This window comes from Diabrotica virgifera, chromosome 7, assembly GCF_917563875.1.
Source record: "Diabrotica virgifera virgifera chromosome 7, PGI_DIABVI_V3a".
NCBI classification, from domain to species: Eukaryota; Metazoa; Arthropoda; class Insecta; order Coleoptera; family Chrysomelidae; genus Diabrotica; species Diabrotica virgifera.
Window position 1 is genome coordinate 101,275,674 of NC_065449.1, and position 26,148 is coordinate 101,301,821.

At 35.4% G+C, this 26,148-nt stretch overlaps 2 protein-coding genes across 3 annotated transcripts in view; one reads left to right on the forward strand and one right to left on the reverse strand.

The window, feature by feature from the left end:
• Positions 1-17,897, reverse strand: part of LOC126888876 (TAR DNA-binding protein 43-like) — a 117,975-nt gene extending 100,078 nt beyond the window's left edge. The window contains exon 1 of one of the 2 annotated variants that reach the window (XM_050657305.1): positions 17,771-17,897. In XM_050657305.1, coding sequence (XP_050513262.1) covers positions 17,771-17,773 — 3 coding nt within the window. In that variant the 5' untranslated portion in view covers positions 17,774-17,897. The remainder of the gene's footprint in view (positions 1-17,770) is intronic. The other variant, XM_050657306.1, reaches the window with a different exon arrangement.
• The window catches only part of LOC114336265 (pickpocket protein 28), a 353,651-nt gene that overhangs the window by 263,767 nt on the left and 63,736 nt on the right, over positions 1-26,148 (forward strand). The window lies entirely within an intron of this gene.

Genomic DNA, 26,148 nt, shown 5'->3' on the forward strand with positions numbered 1-26,148 from the left:
CTTGCTTATACATTTGACGCACTGTCCGTCAACGTGTTAATTGACTCTACAGATTCAGTGCCAAAACGAGACATTTTTATAGAAAAATATTTGCAAGTATATTAAATGCCAAACTGACCTATTAAATAAACAATGACATTGCAATTTTCGATTTCTACTATGGAATTATCGCTGTATAGACCAGGGCGGATCTGTTTTGAGGTGGATGTGAGAGGTGGCATTCCGATTTTTGCAGATAAAATTAGGTGACAACTTCAGTAATTATAATTGACTTATGCTCCTTCTCAAATATGTTTGGAACATTATTAAAAAAAATTTAAATATTTAAAAATTTACAAAAACATCGATTTTTTTCAATTTTCATTGCTTGTATCTTAAAAACGATTCATTTTGGAACAAAGTCATAGGGAAATAAAATAAAGATAATTGAATTTTGTATGATATACGACACGACTGGTATAAAATATCTTAAATGATTATCCTTTCTGCAAAATAGCAATAAATACAAAATAAGAGGGCAAAATAAGCCTCTTTTTATTCAATGTTTTTCAACCACTTTGGTTGCACTTAGAACCTTCGTATTTTACTTAGAAAATTCTTACAACATACTTAATCTGTCCACCAAATTTCATTAAAATCGACATAATAGATTTTGCATAATAATTTTGCAATCTAAATTTTTTTAGAAAAAGTTCAAATTTTTTAAAAACTTTCTGAACAAAAAGTAGACCTGTTAGAAGTTTGCTAGTTTTTTTACATATCGAGAGGTACTTTACCAATCTAATACACTTTACAAAATTAAAATCGGATTATTTAAGCGGCCTCAGCACTGTTTTAAGGATATAAACAATTTTTTTGCTTATAAACAAATATAGTGAGGACGTTTGAGTTGGAATAAATTCATTTTCTCGAGAATGGGCAACTCTGGAGGTAAATCCCTAAACAGGTCGATTTTTATATTTAAATTATAATTTTTGGGATATCTATCATACTACTAACGTCATCCATCTGGGTGTGATGACGTAATTGATGATTTTTTTAAATGAAAATGTGGGTCGTGTGCTAGCTTATTTGAAAGATTATTCAATTCTCTATTTATTACATAATTATTTATACAGGGTGCCCAATTTTTTTTTTAATTTATTGAGACAAACAGAAGAAAGTATTTATTTTAGTTAATTCGAGATATATTTTACTGTTGTCCTAAAACAGAAAAAAATGTTTATTTGATAAATAACAGAAAAATGAATTTATTCGTATTTATTAACTCAAACGTCCTCACTGTATTTGTTTATAAGCCAAAAAATTGTGTATAAATTTAAAACATTGCTGAGGCCGATTAAATAAACCAACTTAAGTTCTGTAAAGTGTATTAGATAGGTAGGGCGTATCTTTATATGTAAAAAAATTAGAAAACTTCTAAATAATGGTCTACTTTTTGTTCAGAAAGTTTATAAAAAATTTTAACTTTTTTAAAAAATTTAGAATGCAAAATTATTATGCAAAATCTATTAAGTGTATTTTATAGTCGTATATCATAAAAAATTCAATTATCTTTATTTTATTTCCCTACGACTTTGTTCCCAAATGAATCGTTTTAAAAACGATTGAAAAGTTGAAAAAAATCGAAGTTTTTCGAAATTTTTAAATATTTGAATGTTTTTATTAATGTTCCAGACATATTTGAGAAGGAGCATAAGCCAATTATAATTATTGAAGTTGTCACCTAATTTTATCTGCAAAAATCGGAATGCCACCTCTCACATCCACTTCAAAACAGATCCGCCCTGGTATATACAGCGATAATTCCATAGTAAAAAAATCGAAAATTGCACTGTCATTGTTTATTTAATAGTCAGTTTGGCATTTCATATATTTGCAAATATTCTTCTATAAAAATGTCTCGTTTTGGCACTGAATCTGTAGAGTCAATTAACACGTTGACGGACAGTGCGTAAAATGTATAAGCAAGTTTTTGACACTATATTTATTTTGCAAATGGAATACGGAAATTCTGAATCTCATTGCAGTCATAAATGAACAATACAAACCTTTCTAGAAAACAAATTACCATAACATAGCAACGGCAATTATTGTTATCTGGTCTCCCGCATTAGATGGTAGGAAAGACATTGATTGTGGGAATTTTTCATTTAATGTTCCAAATACTTTTAATAATTTTTGATTCCAATGAATTCTGCCGTATGTATGTTTCAGTTAATTAGTTATCCAGAGAGGTTGAAATTGTACAACGAAGAGTGCATTTCGGAATGCGCCGCATGAGATCTTTGATTTTCATATCGATAGCGTGTAAAACTGTAAAATTTATTGAAGGGATGGATAAATTTCTTCCTAGTAGGAAAAGGCAAGGTCGCTCCTCTGATTTCTGATCGAAAATGGTGTTCAAAATATCTCCAACAAATACATGTACCATTTTTCAAATCGGTAGCGTAGAACTACTCCGAGATCCATCTGAGGGTGTAACTTTCCATTCCCCATGGAGAGTGGCTTGCAAACCTGTTTTTCAGTTTCAAAATGTAATTCGTTACATTTTTGACGAATTTACCAAATTTTACACCCGCGGTGTTACTATAATAGTTTTGGCTAATTTTGTGTCCTTACTCTTAGCATTAATCCTCTCCTGTTTTAAATGTAAAAGCGTAGCATGTCACTGGCCCCCCAGGCCAATCTAGACGGGTGGGGCGGTACAAACAAAATAAGGGCGATACAATCCGATACTAACGCAGTACAAACGAACATACCCATCCCGGACCACCATATCGAAAAAGGGGGGATGGCATGTCACCACACTCTCCAGACAGATTTAAAAGGGTGGAGGCAGTACAAACGAATGAAGAGTGATACAATCCAGTACTAACCCAGTACAAACGAAGTAGCCTATTTTCGACGTTCAGAAGGCAAAGAGGGCAGAGTAGAGGGTAGCATGTCGCTGGTCCCCCCAGGCCAATCTAGACGGGTGGGGGCGGTACAAACAAAATAAGGGCGATACAATCCGATACTAACGCAGTACAAACGAACATACCCATCCCGGACCACCATATCGAAAAAGGGGGGATGGCATGTCACCAGCCTCTCCAGACAGATTTAAAAGGGTGGAGGCAGTACAAACGAATGAAGAGTGATACAATCCAGTACTAACCCAGTACAAACGAAGTAGCCTATTTTCGACGTTCAGAAGGCAAAGAGGGCAGAGTAGAGGGTAGCATGTCGCTGGTCCCCCCAGGCCAATCTAGACGGGTGGGGGCGGTACAAACAAAATAAGGGCGATACAATTCGATACTAACGCAGTACAAACGAGCATACCCATCCCGTACCTTCAGATCAAAAAAGGGGGGACGGCATGTCACCAGCCCCTCCAGGCAGATTTAAAAGGGTGGAAGCAGTACAAACGAATTAGGGGTGATACAATCCAGTACTAACGCAATACAAACGAAATAGCCTACTTTCGACGTCAGATGGCAAAAAGTGCAGATTAGAGGGGTAGCATGTCACTGGCCCCCCCAGGCCAATCTAGACGGATGGGGGCGGTACAAACAAATTAAGGGCGATACAATCCGATACTAACGTAGTACAAACGAACATACATATCCCGGACCCCCATATCGTAAAAGGGGGATGGCATGTCACCAGCCCCTCCAGGCAGATTTAAAAGGGTGGAGGCAGTACAAAAGATTGAAGGGTGATACAATCCAGTACTAACGCAGTACAAACGAAATAGCCTATTTTCGACATTCAGAAGGCAAAAAGTGCAGAGTAGAGGGTAGCATGTCACTGGCCCCCCAGGCCAATGTAGACGGGTGGGGGCAGTACAAACAAAATAAGGGCGATACAATCCGATACTAACGCAGTACAAACGAGCATACCCATCCCGTACCTTCAGATCAAAAAAGGGGGGATGGCATGTCACCAGCCCCTCCAGGCAGATTTAAAAGGGTGGAAGCAGTACAAACGAATTAAGGGTGATACAATCCAGTACTAACGCAATACAAACGAAATAGCCTACTTTCGACGTCAGATGGCAAAAAGTGCAGATTAGAGGGGTAGCATGTCACTGGCCCCCCCAGGCCAATCTAGACGGGTGGGGGCGGTACAAACAAATTAAGGGCGATACAATCCGATACTAACGTAGTACAAACGAACATACCCATCCCGGACCCCCATATCGTAAAAGGGGGATGGCATGTCACCAGCCCCTCCAGGCAGATTTAAAAGGGTGGAGGCAGTACAAAAGATTGAAGGGTGATACAATCCAGTACTAACGCAGTACAAACGAAATAGCCTATTTTCGACATTCAGAAGGCAAAAAGTGCAGAGTAGAGGGTAGCATGTCACTGGCCCCCAGGCCAATCTAGACGGGTGGGGGCAGTACAAACAAAATAAGGGCGATACAATCCGATACTAACGCAGTACAAACGAACATACCCATTCCGGACCTTCAGATCGAAAAAGGGGGGGTTGGCATGTCACCAGCCCCTCCAGGCAGATTTAAAAGGGTGGGAGCAGTACAAACGAATTAAGGGTGATACAATCCAGTACTAACGCAATACAAACGAATGAGCTTTTTTTTGACCCTCAAATCGAAAAAGGGGGGATGGCATGTCACCAGCCCCTCCAGGCAGATTTAAAAGGGTGGGGACAGTACAAACGAATGAAGGGTGATACAATCCAGTACCAACGCAATACAAACGAATGAGCTTTTTTTTGACCCCCAAATTGAAAAAGGGGGGGCTGGTGACATGGACCTATATCTGGATGCTGCCTCTTCACCGTCCTATAGGATATACGTGTAAAATTTTATAAAAATCGGCCAAGCCGTTTCGAAGTAGTATGGTAACTAACACTGTTACAGGAGAATTTGATGTATATAGAAGTAACTGCGAATTAAATAATAAAAGTGGCTAACTTTCAGCCTAATTAAAATCTTTTGAAAGTATATTTACTCTATAGTCAATATTAACAAAGTTATTCAAATTTTTATAAGCCAAAAATGACTCTATTTTACTAAATTTCTTTCGAAGTGATAAAAACGAATTTTTAATTATTTGTTTCAATACTTTGAAAATATAACTATTATTTTTGCATGTGGTTTCCACAGAATTGCTATGTCATTATTATTTTCTGAACAATAACATTGTGAAAAAAAGCTCTTTGCGATAAACAAATTGAATAAAATTTAAACCAATTGACGAATCGTCTTAAAATTTTTTGTGCATTATATGGAATGTTTGACTCAACTTCTCGTGCAATATGAAAGTCTTAAGTTATAGCACTTTTTATTTTTGAAATTTTAGTTTTATTTTGCAATTTCCGAAGCAAAAAATGATAGGACAGAAATTCAAAAAGTTCCATTTTAAACCTTGGCTCATCTACAAAAAGAAGAATATTTTAAATAAGATATTTCATTACCCTATTTTTACCTGTACCGATTTAAACGAAAAAACTCCCATTTTTGACCCTTATTTGTTAAAAGTTTCTCGTCCGAACTGTGACGGGCATTTTTGTATTTATAATGTATTAAATATATAGTACCCAAAAAATCCATTTGCAACCTGGCTGCTCAAGTGTCCCGACAAAAACCTTATTTCTCTGGACTATTAAAAGACCTTCTGCACTTTGGTCTAATATGCGAATAAATCCCAACAACTTCTGCTTTGGAAGGTAAATTATTTTCATCGCTAGTTATTTTTACATAACGGAAAATAAAACTAAACTGCTCCTGTTTTGAAATATCTTGAGTGGTATCAAGAATTATTGAATAAAAAGAACTTTTTTTAATTAAATTAATCAAATTTCAGTTTCTTGAGCCAGCAAATTTATAACTTCTTTTTGTATGTAGGGGCTCAAGTAATTTGTTTTTTTTTAAGTTATTATTTTTATCGATCAATTTAGCTAAAACAGGGTCATATTTAGTTAGTAAAAGAACCACCGACAAAAAATTACCTTTTTGGGATTCACTTTCATTTAAACTACTGACATGTCCACGAAATGCTAAATTACACCCGGAAAGAGAAAGAGTTACGCCAATTACTCGCTTTATTACTTCCTTCCAAAATTACAAATTACCTATTTTGATGCTTATTCGGAAAATATGTTTTTGTCCCTAATTTAAAGAAAGTAAAAGTATTAAGCTTGAAGGCTTTAAGGGGCCCCTCCTAACGTCGGGCCCCCCCCCCCCCGCCTTGCGGGCCTATCAGCTACGCCACTGCGTAATCGGCTAGGCCCACTAGGCAATGTCAAAGCTTTTAAGTTGGTTTCAATTTTTAAAGAACTTAATTCCATTAGTGATGACGTGACTTATCAGATTTATGAGTTAGATTACAAGATTACTAGGAGACTGAAACAGTTTTGACAAATTGATTAACTCTTGTATGCAAAATGTTTTAAGTTTTCCAATTTTTTTCTGTGTTCCGATTATCAATAAATAATATGTATGTTAAAAAGTTTATATAATGTAAAAAAAACTCATACAGAAGTAAAAACTTCGAGGTGTATTCTGGTATAAAATCGTTTATTTAAAAACTATCTAAAATGTCATGGATTGCAAAACGTTTTCGTTCTTTACAAAACATCTTCAATGCCTAGAATGAAGTATTTCCACTTTAGTTTAAAGCAAAAGGTTAAAATTGTGACTGTTAGAATGAAAAATTTTGGGAATACTTACATCCTAATAATAATAATAATAATAATAATAGCGTTTCCTGTGGGAGTTTTTTGTCAGTTCTTCTATCAGGCGCGGCCCCCTGCGAATGGGGATGCTTTCTGGGTATTCGTAGCGCCAGTACCCAGAGAGTAGCAGGGATACTTGCCGTGGAACAAAAACTGACACCTGGCAGTAGGTATAAAATGCACACCCATGAGAATGGAGAATAATAATTTATGTTTAGGATCGCTGCCTGGGGATCGCCAGGGCACGTCTGGAGCCGGCGCTGGACGTGACAGCATGCGGGACGTCGGTGGCAGGGTGTTGAGGAGGCGGGCCCCTGTCATACAATCAGCTACAGCCCAACAACAACAACAACCACAAGCGAGCCAAACAACAGCAAGAGCTCCACCCGCTGAAGGTGCTGCGCTGGAACATCAGCCGGCGCTCACTCAAGCGGGACGACCGAGGCAGCGCATGAAATGGACTGTGTCCATTAACGAAAGCATTTTGCGCTCCTATTATAAGGTGACAAACTTCGGTCAAGAAACGATCGGCTACAGACAACAGCTGTATGCCGAATTTTGCAGGGAGTACCCAGATATTCAAGTATCGGAGCAAAGAGTATCAGATCAATACCGGGTAATCATAAGAAACAACCTTATCCCAGAGGCTAGACGCAATACGATCAAAAGCGAAGTCGAACGGGAGATTAACAACCAAGGGCTAGTTTTAGATCAAGTCCCTAATGAAATCCTTGATGAGCAGATCCCTGAGATTCCCATACCAGAAACTCAACCTGACAATACACAGCAGGAAAACAACGAGTTGCGCGATAGTCTAGCAAACGAAATGGCGCGTGCCGTACAAGAGTTTAATGGAACAAATCCACTTAGCAGACCACCGCTACCACGAATAAACTCTTGTAAGAAACTAGGTGCGCTGTTACAAATTGTGAACACTGAAGTCCTACCCAATTATGTCGTAGAAGCCCACACATTGGAATATCTGCATATGCTAATCTACTGTGCAGCAACAGCAATTGCTAATGTAATGGGCGTTAAGATCAGAACACGACGGGGTACTAATAACGGAAGGACTGGTAACAGAACTACACCCTGGGAAAAAAGACTTCTCGGAAAAATTGAATTACTGCGTAGGGATATTGGTCAAGTTACAGAATATGTAAGAGGTGTAACAAGTAGAAAGGTCATTAAGAGAGCTGAAGAAATAATGCGGAGCACTGCAGGACACTCGAGATACGATCCAGAAAATAACACAGCCCAACAGTGTCTGGATACATTAAAACAAAAACTCTCCGTCTATTCAGGACGATTAAGAAGGTATAAAGTTAGTAACAACCGAAAATGTGACAATGCACTTTTTGAGAACTCTGAGAAGGCGTTCTACCGAAAACTCAATTCCACCGTAGAAAGTGTCGACAAGTCTTACCCAAGCCAAGAAGAAATTCATGAGTTTTGGGGAAATCAACTTTCCACACCAGCTGTTTTTAACAACAATGCTGGCTGGATAGAAGATACGACGCACAACTGTCACCACTACGTCACTGCTAACTACGAACCATTCACGACTGAAGAAGTCTCAAATGTCATCAAAGAGCTTCATAACTGGAAATCTCCTGGACCAGACGGAGTCCAGAACTTCTGGCTTAAAAAGTTTTGGAGTGTTCATGAGTGCTTATCAACATTAATTAATCATGTTATTTCTAATCCGCAGGAATTACCATCATTTCTAACTCAGGGAACTACTTATTTAATACCCAAGGATCAAAATAACACCCAAGATCCATCCAAGTACCGCCCAATTGCTTGTCTTCCAACTCTGTATAAATTGGTCACATCCTGTGTAACCCGGCGTATCTACCAACATTGTGCTCTAAACAATATCATAGAGCCTCAACAGAAAGGATGCGCTAAGGGTTCCATGGGTTGCAAAGAACAGCTTATCATCGACTCAGTCATTTCTAACCAGGCATTCACTAAAAAAAGGAACCTTTTTACTGCTTTTATTGACTATAAAAAGGCCTTTGATTCAGTACCGCATGAATGGCTAATAGATATATTGAAAATATACAAAGTCGATGATAACATAGTGACCTTTTTAAGGCATATAATGAGAGATTGGAAGACTAAAATTCACCTCCAAATACCTGGTGAAAACAATATCGAAACCGAAAATATCGCAATCAACCGGGGCCTATTTCAAGGAGACTCGTTGAGTCCATTGTGGTTCTGTTTAGCTTTGAACCCCCTTTCCCAGCTATTAAACTCCACTGACGCAGGCTTTAGCATTAAAAGCAATAATACTGTGGTAGCGAAGCTCAATCATCTGTTGTATATGGATGATTTGAAATTAATGGCTTCCACTCGAGAACACCTAGAAGAGATGCTAAAAACTGTAGAAACATTCTCTAATGATATTAGTATGCAGTTCGGTCTAGACAAGTGCCGTGTTTTGAATATAGTCAGAGGAAAGGTACAGCCCGGTGGATTCGATATGCAAAATGGCCAGAACATCGAGGCCATGGGCGACAACGATATGTACAAATATCTTGGAGTAAAGCAGGCGCGTAAAATTGACCATAAGCAAATGAAAACTGAGATAACTACTGAGTTTATAAGAAGGGTAAAACAGCTGCTTCGTTCACAGCTTAACAGTAAAAATTTGTTTAAGGCACTAAACACCTACGCTTGTTCCGCGCTTAGCTATTCATTTGGTATTGTTAAGTGGACAAAAACGGATATAGAAAATCTTCAGCGAAAAGTACGAACACACCTCACAAAGGCACAAAAACACCACCCTAAAAGTGCAGTAGAACGAACGACATTACCCCGGTATTTAGGAGGAAGAGGGCTTATGGATATAGGTGAGCAATTAGATAAACAAATTGCTAATTTAAGAACTTATTTTCAGATGCAGGCTGAGACATCTACTCTACACCGCGCCATTTGCGCAGTAGATGACACAACACCGATCAAACTGAGGGAACCAGAAATGCGCTTAAACCACCTTACTAAGGACGAAAAACTGCGCGCCTGGATGGGTAAACCTCTGCACGGGCGACATCCCAATGAGGTCAGCCAAGACTATGTCGACAATACAGCGTCGAACTATTGGTTGACATCAGGAAAGATGTTCCCTGAAACGGAGGGTTCATTACTGGCCATTCAGGATCAGGTTATACCAACCAGAAATTACCTGAAATATATCGTCAAAGACCCTCAGGTTCAAAACGACAGATGCCGATATGGATGTCAAGCCCAAGAAACCATCCAACATATTACAGGGGGCTGCCAGGCATTTGCTGCAACTGAATACAAGGAACGGCATGACGCAGTGGGAAAAATTCTTCATCAGGAGATAGCTGTCAAGCTGGGACTTCTCCAAACGGACCATCTCCCATATTATCAATACGTTCCTGAGAGTGTGCTTGAGGATGGCAACTACAAGCTATACTGGGACCGCAGTGTGCTCACAGACCAAACAGTGGCACATAATAGACCAGATCTCGTACTAGTTAATAAATTAACAAGACAAACAACACTAATTGATGTGGCGATACCTAACAACAATAATCTACGTAGTAAATTTACTGAAAAAATCGCCAAGTATAGAGATCTGGAAATTCAAATACGGAGACAATGGAGAATGCAAAGTACCCAGACGATACCTATTGTTATATCTACTACTGGAGTCATTCCGAAGACCCTCCTCGAAAGCATAAAAAAGCTGGGTCTCAATGAACATCTTTATAAGACCATGCAGAAAGCTGTACTACTTGCGACGGCCAGAAGTGTACGAAAATTTTTGGGAGATACACCTGCATTCCAAGTCACCTAGGGCTCGATAACACGGAAAGAGTCCCACCAGAGCTCAATCCTTTTGATACCGTATGTATCTGGGATGAGTCAATTTTCCCCTTAGAGGGAGTGTGAGCCGTATGGCTAAATCTGGATAATAGCGTTTATTGTCCAACAGAATCCATTTACAGGACAAAATATTACATAAATAAAAAATTAAATAAAATATTAGTAATTCATAGGTATCGATAATAACAAACATTTTACAAAACTAAATTTGAATCTAAAGAAATAAATTATTAATCACCTAGGTAGATCTTGGCCATAGAAATCAGTTGCTTTAAACTGCAGTTAAATATATCGCAGTAAATACTTAAGGCATTATAATAGCTGCACATGACGAATAGAGGAGAATTTAACATAAGGTTAGTTCTAGCTTGTGTATTTCTGAACGTAATCGAATTTCTTACTGGATAAGACGGAACGTTAAAATTTATTTGTCGAAGGATATCAGGGCTGTCAATGAGATTATGTAGTAGCTTGTAGAGGCATACCAGGGAGGCATTAATTCGTCTAGATTCTAATGACACTACGTCCAAACCGCTACATAACTCATTATTGCTGATACCCCTCGTAGGATATATACCATTAATTTTATAAAACAAAAATTTTAAAAATTTACGCTGAACCCGTTCTATAATTTGGATGTGTACATCATAAAACGGTGACCAAATGATAGAGGCATATTCCAGTTTACAGCGTACAAAAGTGTAAAACAGTAATTTAATGGCCTTAGTATTAGTGAGATTTCGACTATTTCTAATTATAAATCCATAAGATTTAAGTGCTTCTCTAACCTTTACATTAACATGTTCAACAAAAGTGAGTTTGTGATCAAATATAACTCCAAGGTCTTTAATTTTAGTCAAACGTTCCAGTTCATTGCCATCAATAATATAAGGATGGTATATAGTAGACTGTTTCCTGGAATAACTAACCACCTTGCACTTATTGGCATTAAGATTCAGATGATTTTCCTTACACCATTCATGTACGAGATTCAGTTCACTCTGCAGAAAATGACAATCGTTAAGGTCGCTTATCAATGAATAAATCTTTAAGTCATCAGCATAACATAAACATGGTGCAGAAATAGATTCACACAGATCGTTAATAAATAACAAGAACAATAATGGACCTAGATTAGAACCTTGTGGAACCCCTGAAGAAGCAAGGTACTTTGCCGATTTGTAACCATTGTAAGAAACAAACTGCGTTCTATTTGATAAGTAAGACCTCATAAAAGTAACAGCATCCTCAGAAAGACCAAAGTGGTATAATTTAGAAAGCAATACTCCGTGGTGAATTCTATCGAACGCCTTCGAAAAATCGGTATAGACGACGTCAACTTGACTTCTATTATCTAGGGCCTCTGAAATATATTGTGTGACCACTAATAAGTTTGTTACAGTGGACCGACTGGAGACAAAACCATGTTGGTATTGAGACAGCTGATTACGAGTTCTTGAATAAATACGATTATACAAAATTATTTCAAAAACCTTCGACAGATTGCAAATTATGGAAATTGGTCTATAGTTTTCTACCTGATCCCTTTCACCAGTTTTGAATACTGGGCACACTTTTGACTCCTTCCAGAGACTTGGATATTCTTTATTGAGAAGACATAAATTAAAAATTTTTAATAGTGGCACAGTTAAGGCACCTATGCAATCCTTAACCAGAAAAGATGGTATATTGTCAGGTCCACACGTCATTTTGTCTTTCAATTTCTTACTAGCAGAAATTATCTCAGATTCTACAATAGGATAAAAATTTAAGTAATCTGCGTTAACTGATGAAGAGTTAGCTTTATAATTAATATCAGATGACAGAAAAACACTATTGAAAAATTCTGCAAAAACATTCACAATATTTTGTGGTTCGGAGGTAGTAATGCCAATATATTTCATTACACCAGGAATTCTTGAACTATTATTTTTCGCATTAACATACGACCAAAACTTCTTGGGATTGATGGATAGAGATATTTGAATGTTATCGACATACACATTGTATGCCAAACTGATTTTTGATTTGACAAGGTGTCTTAACCGTTGAAACTCAAGCAAATCACAATGATTTTTGAATCTTTTAAATTTTTTTCGAAACTTTGCTTTTAATTTGATGTTCTGAATGATGTCAGGACATCCTGCCGAGTAGTTTGAAACTAGCACACTGTATGTAGTGTTAACCCCATCATATATGGTTTACATAATATAATATATTAAAATTTTATGACTACAAATCGATGTTAATAGATATAGTGGAACACATGCTAAAAGGGTGCCATGGTTCCCTGCTCGAAGATGTACAAGTACCTAGCATCTTCGAGCAGGGAACCATGGCACCCTTTTAGCATATGTTCCACTATATCTATTAACATCGACTTGTAGTCATAAAATTTTAATATATTATATTATGTAAACCATATATGATGGGGTTAACACTACATACAGTGTGCTGGTTTCAAACTACTCGGCAGGATGTAAGTATTCCCACAATTTTTCATTCTAACAGTCACAATTTTAACCCTTTTCTTTAAACTAAAGTGGAAATACTTCATTCTAGGCACTGAAGATGTTCTGTCAAGAACAAAAACGTTTTGCAATCCATGACATTTTAGATAGTTTTTAAATAAACGATTTTATACCAGAATACACCTCGAAGTTTTTACTTCTGTATGAGTTTTTTAAACTATGGTATACAGCCAACTATTATAGTCGGTTCGCTAAACTCAGACACAATTGGCTAGTGATTTTAGTAAGTAATTTTGCCAATTTGGTAAAATTGACAAAAAAATAATTACTAAATTGTGAATAATTACTAAATAGTTAGTAATTTTGACAATTTTCGCAAAATTGGCCAAAAACAAAAAAATATACGTACTAAAATCATTAGCCAGTTGTGTCTGAGTTTAGCGAACCGACCATATTAGGATTTTTCCATTGATTTTTTATATAATTTATTTAATAATTTTTTTATGTTCATTATACATATTAATAAAGAAAATGGAAAAAAACACTTGTTTAATTTACGTGTTTTAAACATGTTTTAAACTGTTTTAAACATATACTCTGGGCTAATTAGCAAAATACATGGAAAAGTTATTTACCAGCAATTTTATTGCTGGAATCGAATTATAAGATCCTATACATTAATAATATAGGTATGCAAAGTCCACAGATAGTGTACTACTTTTTTTATAAACAAAATGGCGCCGAGAAATCGTGTTTTTTTCAATTATTGCTCTATAACTCCGAAGATTTTAAATTTACAACAAAAACACTCAAATAAAAATTCACCGCAATTAAATTTTGCATAGAGATATGTTTTTCCCGATTTGCTCCGACGAAAATTTTCCTCGGAAAATGCGGGTTTTCCCAACAATATCTCTAATTTTCAAATAAAGTTTTAGGTAAGTAATTATTTATCAATAATTAAATAACTTAGTGACATAAAAGTTTTCTTGGTGTAGATTGTAATTCTAGAAGCCGGTGAAAATCAAACGAATATTTTAGCAACAATTCAATTGTTAATTAACAATTTACTATCGCAATAATAACCAAAATAATCATGGTACATTGATCAAACTTATAACGATTATAAAGATGAGATGAAATTTTTCGTTTTTTTTGCATAATCAATAAATTTTGAAAAAAAATAGTTATAATACTCTAGTCTAATTATCAAAGTACAAAGAAAGGTTATTTACCAGCAATTTTATTGCTGGAATGGAATACTATGATCCTATATATTAATAAAATAGGTATGCCAAGTCCGCAGATAGTGTGCTACTTTTTTTATTAACAAAATGGCGCCCCTAAATCGTGTTTTTTTTTAATTATTGCTCTATAACTCCATTTTGACTTTACAGCAAAAACACTCAAATAAAAATTCACCGCAATTTAATTCTACATAGAGGCATGTTTTTCCCGATTTGCTCCGACCAAAATTTTGCTGGGAAAATGTGGCTTTTCCCAAAAAAATCTCGAATTTTCAAATTAATTTTTTGGGCGAGTTATTATTTATCAATAAATAAATAACTTGGTGAAATAAAAGCTTTCTTGGTATAGATTATAATTGCTGAAGCCGGTGAAAATTAAACGAATATCTTAGCAATAATTAAATTGTTAATTAACAATTTACAGTCGCAATAACAAGCAAAATAATCATGAGACTTTGATCAAACTTAGAAAGATTGTAAAGATGAGATGCCTATTTAATATTTTGTCGACAAAATATAAATTTTTCTTTTTTTTTGCATAATCTTTAAATGTTTAAAAAAAATAGTTATAAACAAATTAACATTTCTCAGAAATTCTTTATTATATTCTAATTTTAAAAAATACTTAAAATGCGTATTTCAAAGGTCTTGTAAATGAACGTAATTACTTACAAAAAATATCAAATATTAGTTAAATGGTTATATTTTAACCCAAGATTAAAAATATTCTTTATTGTAATTTTTAGCGCGAAAGTAGGCTTGATACAGAGCCGGAGCTAAAATGTTCACTCGAAGCGACTGACACGCAGCATACATAATAATATAATTTTTATTTACGGCGCGCGGTGGTCGTCGCTGCGAGTGAAAATTTTAGCTACCGTACTGTATTAGTCTACTTTCACGCGTGTAAATTACAAAAAAATATATTTATAATCTTTAATTAAAATATAACCATTAAGTACACTAATAATCGATATTTTTTGTAAATAATTAGCTTGTACTTTAAACTTACTATTACGCTTTGGAAGAATTTAAAAAAAATTATAAACAACGTAGCAATCGTATGTTTACTTTGCTGTTTTAACTTTTTTGCAAATGGTTGCAAAAAAGTTTTAAAGCATTCATTTTCAAGATATTTGAAATACGCATTTTAACTATTTCTTAAAATTAGAATATAGTAAAAACTTTCTGAGAAACGTTAATTTGTTTATAAATATTTTTTAACATTTAAAGACTATGCAAAAAAATAAAAAATTTATATTTTGTCGACAAAATATTAAATAGGCATCTCATCTTTATAAGATTTCAAAGTTTGATCAGTGTATCATAAATATTTTGGTTATTATTGCGACCGTAAATTATTAATTAACAATTGAATTGTTGCTAAAATATTCGTTCAATTTTCACCAGCTTCTGGAGGTATAATCTAAACCAAGAAGGCTTTCAAGTCACCAAATTATTTAATTATTGGTAGATAATTATTTATCTAAAACTTGAAAATTAAAGATTTTGTTGAGAAACCCCGCATTTTCTGAGGAAAATTTTCGTCGGAGCAGATCGGGAAAAACAGGGGCGTCATTTGGGCGTCCAGGGGGGCATTTGCCCCCCCCCTGGCCCTAAAAAATGACTGAAATTTACAAAAAATACATCAATATTCATCATAACATCATATATAATGTATTGTATATATAGTGCTTGCCCCCCCCCCAAACAAAATTTCAAATGACGCTCCTGGGGAGAAACATATCTCTAAAATCTTCGGAGTTATAGAGCAATTATTGAAAAAACACGATTTTCGGGCGCTATTTTGTTTGTAAAAAAAGTAGCACACTTTTTGCGGACTTTACATACCTATATTATTAATTAAGCTTCGATTCCAGCAATAAAATTGCTGGTAAATAACTTTTCCCAAAAATGGCCTATTCTCCGATAATCAGCCCAGACTAATAAACAAATATTAAAAACATGTTTAAAACAGTTGATTAAAACAAAATGTTTAAAACGAAACAACCCTGTTGTAAAGCGGTAACGATTAATTTCATTTAGGGTGCTAAGCAGAGCGAGATTTTTACGATTTTTTTTTCAAAAAAATGGGGTCAACTTTATTTTGAGCGTAATTCACTTAAGTTTTAATGCTATAAACTTCAAGAAAAACAAAAATAAAGCTTTTTTAAAACTTTAAAAATGTTTTAATAGGTTCCCCCTAAAGGTGCTTTATTTTTTGGTTATTCACGTTCAAATGTTCGATTTTGAATTTGACGAATAAAAACGTATTTTTCATGAGCTACAACGTTGCTTGTGCTGGGTTTATGAACTTCACGAATATAAAACTGTTTTCGTTTGTTTCTATGCTACAATTTTTGCTAAGAATATTTTTTTCGATAAAACACTTAATTTTTGAGGAAGCTATTTGCGAAAAACCGCCTGAAAACGTGTTTTTTTTTGTCGAAAAATAAACATTTTCAATCGCGAATAATTCGATTGAATTATTAAGTTTTGGCTTACTTAAAAAACTTTATAGAACGAAAGTTGTTTATAATTAGTCAATGTAGGTATCCATTTCCGGACGTATTTTAAACGTATGCTTTTCACCCCCGAGAAGGGGTGACTGTCACCCCCCTAAGTAAAAGCAACCAACGGCACAAATTCAACTTTGAAGTAAAGTTTAAGTAGAATCTAAAGCCAAATTGTCATACAATTCGGAGTTGGCCCATAAAATTACAGGATATCGCCGTATTTCCCGTTCATTTACTGAGCTATTAAACGTTTCAGTCCAGAACAGAAATCAAAATGTGCTGCTTGTATTATACTGCAACTTAAAATCAGCAAAATTTAAACTCGCCACTTATATAAATGAACGAAGCAACGCTAAGAGAAAATTTAATTTCAAAGCAATTACAGTTTCTACCATACCTTCCAATGCGAAACTAAGGCCTCGTACATAAAAGGGCGGTTTGCCAAAGTTGACATCGCAGTTTACCTGAAAAACCCAACCGTCGCGGTTCAAGTTGACATAGAAACAAATGCAACCGCTCAACATCGTACATTACATGTCATATAACATGCCACCGCCAGTTTACCAGCGTTTAAATTGGTAAATCGCGGCGTCGACGTTGGCAAACCGTTCTTATATGAACAAGCCCTAAGAATGATGACAATGTGATGTATTGTTGTAACATCATGCCATCATGCATGTAACACGGGGAATCCCCGAATTGCAAACGCTTACTTTACTGATACATATGTGGATGTGAATAGTTAATATTAATTATAATTTATAATAGTTGTTATAATAGAAATTTTTGGATGAAATACAAACCGGACAACCTCAAAATCGCATTAAAATGATCCAAATAAAAAGAAACCTTACTGTATTTGATGGCCACTCCAAAAACCCTGATATCGCAATAATCGCAAAGAAGAAAATCGTGGAAGCGCTTGCGTCGCACGAAAAAGCACCAATCGACACAGATACATAAAGTTTAAATAAAAGCACCTTACCATTATCCCCAGATAAATTTCTTGATAATGAAAAGAACAAAACAAACTTAATAGACCTTCTCAAAAGTTCAATCAAACAAAACTACTCTATCAGACAGCGTTGCCAGGCCCAAAAAATGTATTTCCCCAAATTGTGTTTTAAAAGTTGCCAGATTTTTAACAGAATTCCCCAGATTTAAAGGTTTGTTACGCACATGCGCAATAACGAAAATTTCTGCGCAGTTACACATTTTCCGTTACTGCGCATACTCGTAACCGTTCATGAACGGTTTTGTATCGAGTTGGATAAACCTAGTTACAGTTGAGTCCGCGAGTCTTTAACCGTGCGTCATCATTTAAAGCATACGAAATAAGTCGGAAATCTATTTCACGTAACAACAACTGACAGAAAGTGGCTACTGTTCCGATTACGGGTTTTATTTTAAAATTTGACTTTATCAAATATATAGAATGTCAAATGTAAGTTTTGCTTAAAAATTTTTGTGCAGAATTACAGCTACATTTGAAGTAGCTTAATAAATTCTTTTATTATTATTGATTAATAAATAAATAAACAATTTATAAAAAAACTCAATAACATATTTTATTTTTGTTATTTTATTCACTTTGACGGAAATCTACACACAATCATTTCTTTACTGTGTGAATGACGTTAGCTTTGTATGTTTTAAATATTAATTGCCAAAATATAATTATTTACCTTAAAATTTCAGAGCCCAATATAAAATTAGTTGTGAAAACAACTGTTTGTGTAATATAAAGAAACTTCAAAACGCAAAAATTAGACAAAAACCGCAAAAAAATCAACTGACTGACAGCCACAAAAATAAACAAAGCAGAAACGTCAAACAAATTGTGCTTAAAATATGAAAACATACCGAATCGTCTTTTTTTGTAGCTATCTCTTTTCAATGCACTGAGTCTAGATGGTTCATAAAAATAACATGTGTTTTTACTTAATAACAAACGGCAGCTGGTTTGTCATGACTTTCATGCGTGGAAGAGAATGATGCTAGATAAAAAGTTTGTGTTTTATCTCGCCAGGTATTAATGACGCACGGGTAAAGACTCGCGGACTCAACTGTAGTTAAATTTTTAACAATTCTTCTCCTACATGTATGCAACCCGTGTTGCAGTGTGTGTTGCCTGCCATGTAGGCACTAATTCACAGATGTAAGTCGGGAACCCCGGACCTACACAGGTGTTCATAATATGTAGATGAGAGAGTCAGGGAACCCCAGGCAATATCATTGTTCGCGGTAGTCACAATTCACCAAACTGTATTGAGTGTGGCCTATATGTGGAATCAGTCACCACGATCTTGTCGTTGTAAAACATTTAATATTCAAAAACAATAAATGCTGTATAAAAGGTATATTTAAAAAACCCTCAAAAGGGCCACATCAATTCACATAACTAGTTTTCGACTGGTTTACCAGTCATCATCAGTGCTTACGTGCAATGTACATGTTAGCCACCAAAATGCTATTTTACAAAAATATGTGGGTCAAAGCCCATTTCAAGTAGTCCGTTAAGGAAACATAAGTATAAAAAGCTACCTTAAGCCTTGATGTTTAAAATATAATTTAATTTGCCCTAGGTAACATCTGAAACTTGGGTGTGACTTGTTCACATGTTGGAAGTTTGACGGCAACTGGTAAACCAGTCGAAAACTAGTTATGTGAATTGATGTGGCCCTTTTGAGGGTTTTTTAAATATACCTTTTATACAGCATTTATTGTTTTTGTATCACATGGTATACAGCCAACTACAGGAAAACTTTTTTCCTTGTGGATTTAATATTCACATAATTACTGGACTTTCTAAAATAACTCTTTTTTACTAAATTTAATAACATATTTTAGCCAATTTGATTTCCCCAGATATTAGTCATTTTAAAAAAGTTTTTCCCCAGTCCCCAAAGTTTATCAATTTTCCCCAGTTCTGGAGAAAAATCCCCAGACCTGGCATCCCTGCTATCAGAGGACTAGAGGAGTGAGGTGCATTTTTGGTGGTGTCTTCTTCTTCTTTTTGTTTTTGGTTTCGCTGCAAGGCGATTTATTCGCAAAATTAAATTCCGACAGAGGGCGCTCAAAATTTCAAAGATGGACGATAACTCTAGGAAAACAATTCATTTTGTCATTTGACCTCACAGTTCTAAAACGTTAAATTAAAATAATTTACAGGAGTGTTTTACCAAAGTAACCACTAAGTTTTGCCACTAAGACATCTTATAAGTTAAATACGACTCAAAATTATGTTTCATCTCTATGCATTCATTCATTAAAATTTGATGCTAACTACTGATTTGTTTTTACCTTTTTTTCATAAAAAAATCTGGCCCCCGATAATCACACAGCGTTTTAAAAATTATTAATCTATCTTAGAATTTCTAATTTTGTTTTTAATTTAATTAATAGGTACACTACAATTTATTTTACACCAACAGATAACAATTTTTAATTAAATAAAAACTGGAAACGTGGGAACTAGTAGTAGTCTGGGCTGATTATCGGAGAATAGGCCATTTTTGGGAAAAGTTATTTACCAGCAATTTTATTGCTGGAATCGGATCTTATGATTGTATATATTAATAATATAGGTATGCAAAGTCTGCAGATAGTGTGCTACTTTTTTATAAACAAAATGGCGCCCGAAAATCGTTTTTTTTTCAATTTTTGCTCTATAACTCCAAAGATTTTAACTTTACACCAAAAACACTCAAATAAAAATTCACCGCAACTAAATTCTGCATAGAGACGTGTTTTTTCCGATTTACTTCGATGAAAACTTTCTCCGGAAAAAGCGGGTTTTTCCAACAAAATCTTTAATTTTCAACAAAACTTTTAGATAAGTAATTGTTAATCAATAATTAAATAACTTGGTAATGTAAAAGCCCTTTTCGTATAGATTATAATTCCAGAAGCCGATGGAAATTGAACGAACAGTTTAGCAACAATTGAATTGTTAATTAAAAATTTACGGTCGCTATAATAACGACAGTAATTATGATGCATAATAATAACTATGATTTTTTCATAAAAAGACACTATACCTATCTAATGTACTTTACAGAATTGAAATTGGACTATTTAAGCGGCCTCGGGAATATTTTAAAATTATAAAGAATTTTTTGGCTTATAAACAAATAGAATCTCTCCGGAAATATTAAACTAAGTTAAATTATAAAAACGGTATTCGAAAAACAGCGGCAGGACGCTTCTTTTAAAAGAAAAAACGTTTAATTATGATGAGTAGTTCCTGAGATACAACCGGTCAAAGTTGACCGGAATTTACGGCAAAGATATAAACAACAGGATCATAACTTTCAAACCATCACCTTTTTATTTTTGTCCTCTTTCTCCACACCAATTTTCATATCCTTAAAATACTCATAACATATATTATTATAATAAAAACTATCATAATACATGTGAAAATTGCCAAAAATAGCAAAATTCCAATCAAAAATTAGGTTGGAGAAAATGTAACCCTCAAAGTTCAAAATCGGTATACGTTAAAAAAATGCATTTTCTCGGCTTCTCATGGAGCAATTTCCTTCATTATTTTTTTGTTCCCAAGTAATTCGAGTAGAGCCATCGAACTAACGCATTATTAAATGTCAAACTTGCTTTTGTTTGGTTATAATAAATTAATTTATTTATTATAACACAAAATTTTAATTTGTTTAAATAAAAATTGTTTAAATAATTGTACAGCTTTCAAATGAGAATATTTATGTTTTTAACTTCAAAAGGTACACTTGTAGTAAGTTTATCTAAAAAAAGCCTAAAACTGGAAAAATATGTAGTTTTCTGTTCTTATAAATAAATTAATCTATTATAACAAAACCAAAGCAAGTTTGATATTTAATAATGCGTTAGTTCGATGGCTCTACTCAGGCCCGGACTGGCCCGCCGGCCCACCGGCCATCGGGATGATGCGCCTTTTTCCTTGGTTACTATCTATCCATTAAAAAAATTAAACGCTGAAAAACAATTTTTTTTGAACTGTTACACAAATATGATGCAGCTACCATTCCCCTAAAAAATGTTTCTACTTGCTTGTGATTTCGCCGTTTGGCACCAGAAACCTACATAATGAAGCCAGTGGGTACAACAAACTACCAGATATCAGATAATCAAATAACGTAGGCTATTCGGGCGCCTTTCGTGGATATCAATATCCGCTCCGAGAACGCGCAGCGCCCTCGAAGACCATTTTTACGATTCGGGCGCCTTTTGTAGGTATTAATGTCCGCTGTTTCTGTTATAATAAATTGCTTAGATGCGACAAACGGCGCCCTCGAAGACCTTTTGTTGGTATCAATATCTGCTCCGAGGACGCGCGCGCCCTCGAAGACAATTTTTACGATTCGGGCGCCTTTCGTAGGTATCAACATCCACTGTTTCTATTATAATAAATTGCTTGTATGCAACGCACGGCGCCCTCGAAGACTATTTCTACGATTTGAGCGCCTTTCGTGGGTATCAATTTCCGCTGTTTCTATTATAATAAAAAGCTTAGATGCAACGCGCGGCGCCCTCGAAGACCTTTTGTTGGTATCAATATCTGCTCCGAGGACGCGCGGCGCCCTCGAAGACCATTTTTAAGATTCGGGCGCCTTTCGTATCCACGGTTTCTGTTATAATAAATAGCTTAGATGAGTCGCGCGGCTATTTTACGATTCAGGAGCCTTTCGTAGGTATCAATGTCATCTGTTTATATTATATTACAATAGTGTTACATCCCACAATTGGCCTAATGAGTGCAGTTTTCTGCGCGCCATAACTAAATCATACATACAGGATTTTTGAACCCTAGAATCATACATCATAATGAAGCCAGTGGGTACAACAAAATTCAACTCGTATCAGGTAATCAAAGGCCAACACACATAGCTCGAAAATGGCACCCAGGTTTTCTGACCTCTTTTGGTTCAGTTGTGCGGCGAGCCTTAGCTTCTCCGGTATGATTCCGTCTATGCCAGGTATCTTTCGGATCTTTTTCCATCCAACGGCCTCGCCGAGTTCCAACTCAGTAAAGGGTACCGCCTCTATGAAACAAGTAACACTTAAACGTCTGTTCTCCACTTGAGGAAAGCGCTCCCGTATTAAACAGTCTCTTCTCCTCGGGCAGGGGATAGTGTGTCTTTTTCCCTTCTGTTAGATACACACCATCTTGAAACACTGTCCCCAGATACCTCTTTTGAGATCCTGAAGCAGGTTACTCCACTTTTCTCTCTTCAATCATGTAATCTCCGTCACCCCTTTCTCTACAGGGACCATGAAAATATTCTGACGGTTTTCCCGGTTCTCTTCCTTCTGACCCGTCCTTGTCATCGTGCTCATAGTACTAAGTTGGAAGTACTCCACCTTTCCTGGTCTGTATGTACCTCCTGCACATACTCCCAGTTCCTGTTTTTCCTTGTCAGGTCGTGGAACCTTTCCCCCTCACTGAATCCATGACCACTACTAAGTCGCATGTAGGTTTATCCTATCTTCCCGGTTTAACGACCCTATAGTGAGCTTCTTCCCATCTTCATGATGTCCTTTATTTTTTAAAGCCTCTTTCTCCTGAGTTCAGAACCGTTGCGATCATTTCTATCTCTTCTTCACTAAGTTTTTCGGGAAAAAACTCTTCGAAGCCGACCTGTGTGGACACTCCTGCCGTTTCCTTAGTCATTCCTTCCTCACCGGTTTGCTCTACTATTCTATTTCGTTTCTCAATGCTGCCGAGGGCGACTTGTCTGAGATTGCTCTGCATGTCTTTGGTGACTATCTTTACCAAGTTTTTTACCTCATTCTTGATCTCGACCTTCGTGTTTGTATGGTCGGACATTAGTTTCACTAAATTATTTGAAACTCTGGTAAGTTTATCCATTGTTCTTACCATGACTGTTATGTCGGAGCTCTCCTCCTTCTCTCTAGGTCTTTTCTCCCCAAGTGAGGAGCTCCTTTGCAAGGTTGTCTCCCCTGGGAGATCCGTCTTGGTCAGGTCCCTACCACTGACCGGAGATCTTCGAACAGATCCCATTCTTCCGAAGATCATAGTCTCTTTCTTCCTCTTTCCCTCTTCGCTTAGAATTTTTCCTTTGTTCCCTTTACTAGAATGAACACCTTATCATCTCATTCATACCTTGTTAAAGCTGCACCACCACCGGTGACACACTCCATTCTGACTTCGTTTTGTTTTATTTTTTCCTAAGTGATTAAATACTTATCCATATAGTTCCCGCGATTAGGAGAGAATTATACTGTACGGCGAGGCAGTGAGCCCTTGCCCACGCTAAGGCTTGAATTACAAAGGACTTTTGCCAGTTCTCCGAGGGCTCCGTTTGCGAGCGACTGACATTAGGCCATTCACTGCTCATTTACGGATCACCTGAAACAGTGTGATTGCGGCTTTTTTATCGAGGTTTACTCTGCTATTTTAGAGCGCTCTAAGAATTCGAAATAATTTTAAAAGTACCTTCTGTTGAACACCAATGATCATGATTGTTGATCAATGTTTTTGAACCAGTAGATTCTTCTGCTTCATAGACATTAAAGTATGAACCAGTCTTCATAGACATTAAATCAAATTATATAACAAATATAAGACATTAGTACATATTGTCATTTGTATTATGTAAAATTGTTATTGTTAAGTTGTACAGCCCTAGGCCTCCAAGGCCTGTAGAGCAGGTTAAATAAATAAATAAATAGATTCTTCTGTAGAAGCAGTTGAAAAATGGTAAATTACTTTATTGTTTTAAATTAATATTAAACTTAAAAAAATTCACAAGTAATATTAATTTACTTTACTTTAATTTAAAAAAAGTTGTATAATAGCAAGCTGAAAATTTGTTAATAAGTTAACAGTGTCTAATCGGACAAACTTTGATGCACTTGTGTTTGGAAACGCTGGAACAGGGGAAGTTTTAATTGTAAAACAGGTTAAAAATTTGGAACGTCAGACTACGAAAACGTCCCATGTATTTTGTCGGACAGAACTTCCAATTAATTTGTTTCCCTTTCATTCAACTCTTATGCAAAAATCAGACTGCTATTTATCACCAACATAATTTCTGTCATTCAACATGTTCTACGTGTCTGACTTATTAAAATGCTCAGTTGGTACCAGTCTGATTTTTCCATGAGAGTTTAATGAGTGAGTAAAAAATAAATTGGAAGTTCTGTCCGACAAAATACATGTGACAGTTTTCGTAGTCTGGCGTTTCAAATTTTTAACCTGTTACCACAATTAAAACTTCACATATTCCAGTATTCCCATACATCCAAGTTTATCCGACTAGACATCGTTAACCTATTAACAAATTTTCAGCTTGCTATTATACAACTTTTTTGGTACGCGGGATCCAGGCCTAATGCACTAGGATTTCAAAAAAGTTTGATGCAAAAGCTTAGAAGGGGATCTGGCGCCTTTGTCTAGAGATTGGGTTGGCGCCTTTTTTAGGAGCCAGTCCGGCCCTGGCTCTACTCGAGTTATTAGGGAACAAAAAAAGAATGAAGGAAATTGCTCCATGGGAAGCCGAGAAAATGCATTTTTTTAACGTATACCGATTTTGAACTTTAAGGGTTACATTTTCTCCAACCTAATTTTTGATTGGAATTTTGCTATTTTTGACAATTTTCACACGTATTATCGATAGTTTTTATTATAATAATATATGTTATGAGTATTTTAAAGATATCAAAATTGGTGTGGAGAAAGAGGACAAAAATAAAAAGGTGATGGTTTGAAAATTATGATCCTATTGTTTATATCTTTGCCGTAAATTCCGGTCAACTTTGACTGGTTGTATCTCAGGAACCACTCGTCATAATTAAACGTTTTTTCTTTTAAAAGAAGCGTCCTGCCGATTTTTTCGAATACCGTTTTTATAATTTAATTTAGTTTAATATTTCCCGAGATATTCTATTTGTTTATAAGCCAAAAAATTCTTTATAATTTTAAAATATTCCCGAGGCCGCTTAAATAGTCCAATTTCAATTCTGTAAAGTACATTAGATAGGTATAGTATCTTTTTATGAAAAAATCATAGTTATTCTTATGCATAATAATTATTGTCGTTATTATAGCGACCGTAAATTTTTAATTAACAATTCAATTGTTGCTAAACTGTTTATTCAATTTCCATGGGCTACTGGAATTATAATCTATACGAAAAGGGCTTTTACATTACCAAGTTATTTAAATATTGATTAACAATTACTTATCTAAAATTTTAGTTGAAAATTAAAGATTTTGTTGGAAAAACCCGCTTTTTCCGGGGAAAGTTTTCTTCGAACTGAATCGGGAAAAACACGTCTCTGTGCAGAATTTAATTGCGGTCAATTTTTATTTGAGTATTTTTGGTGTAAAGTTAAAATCTT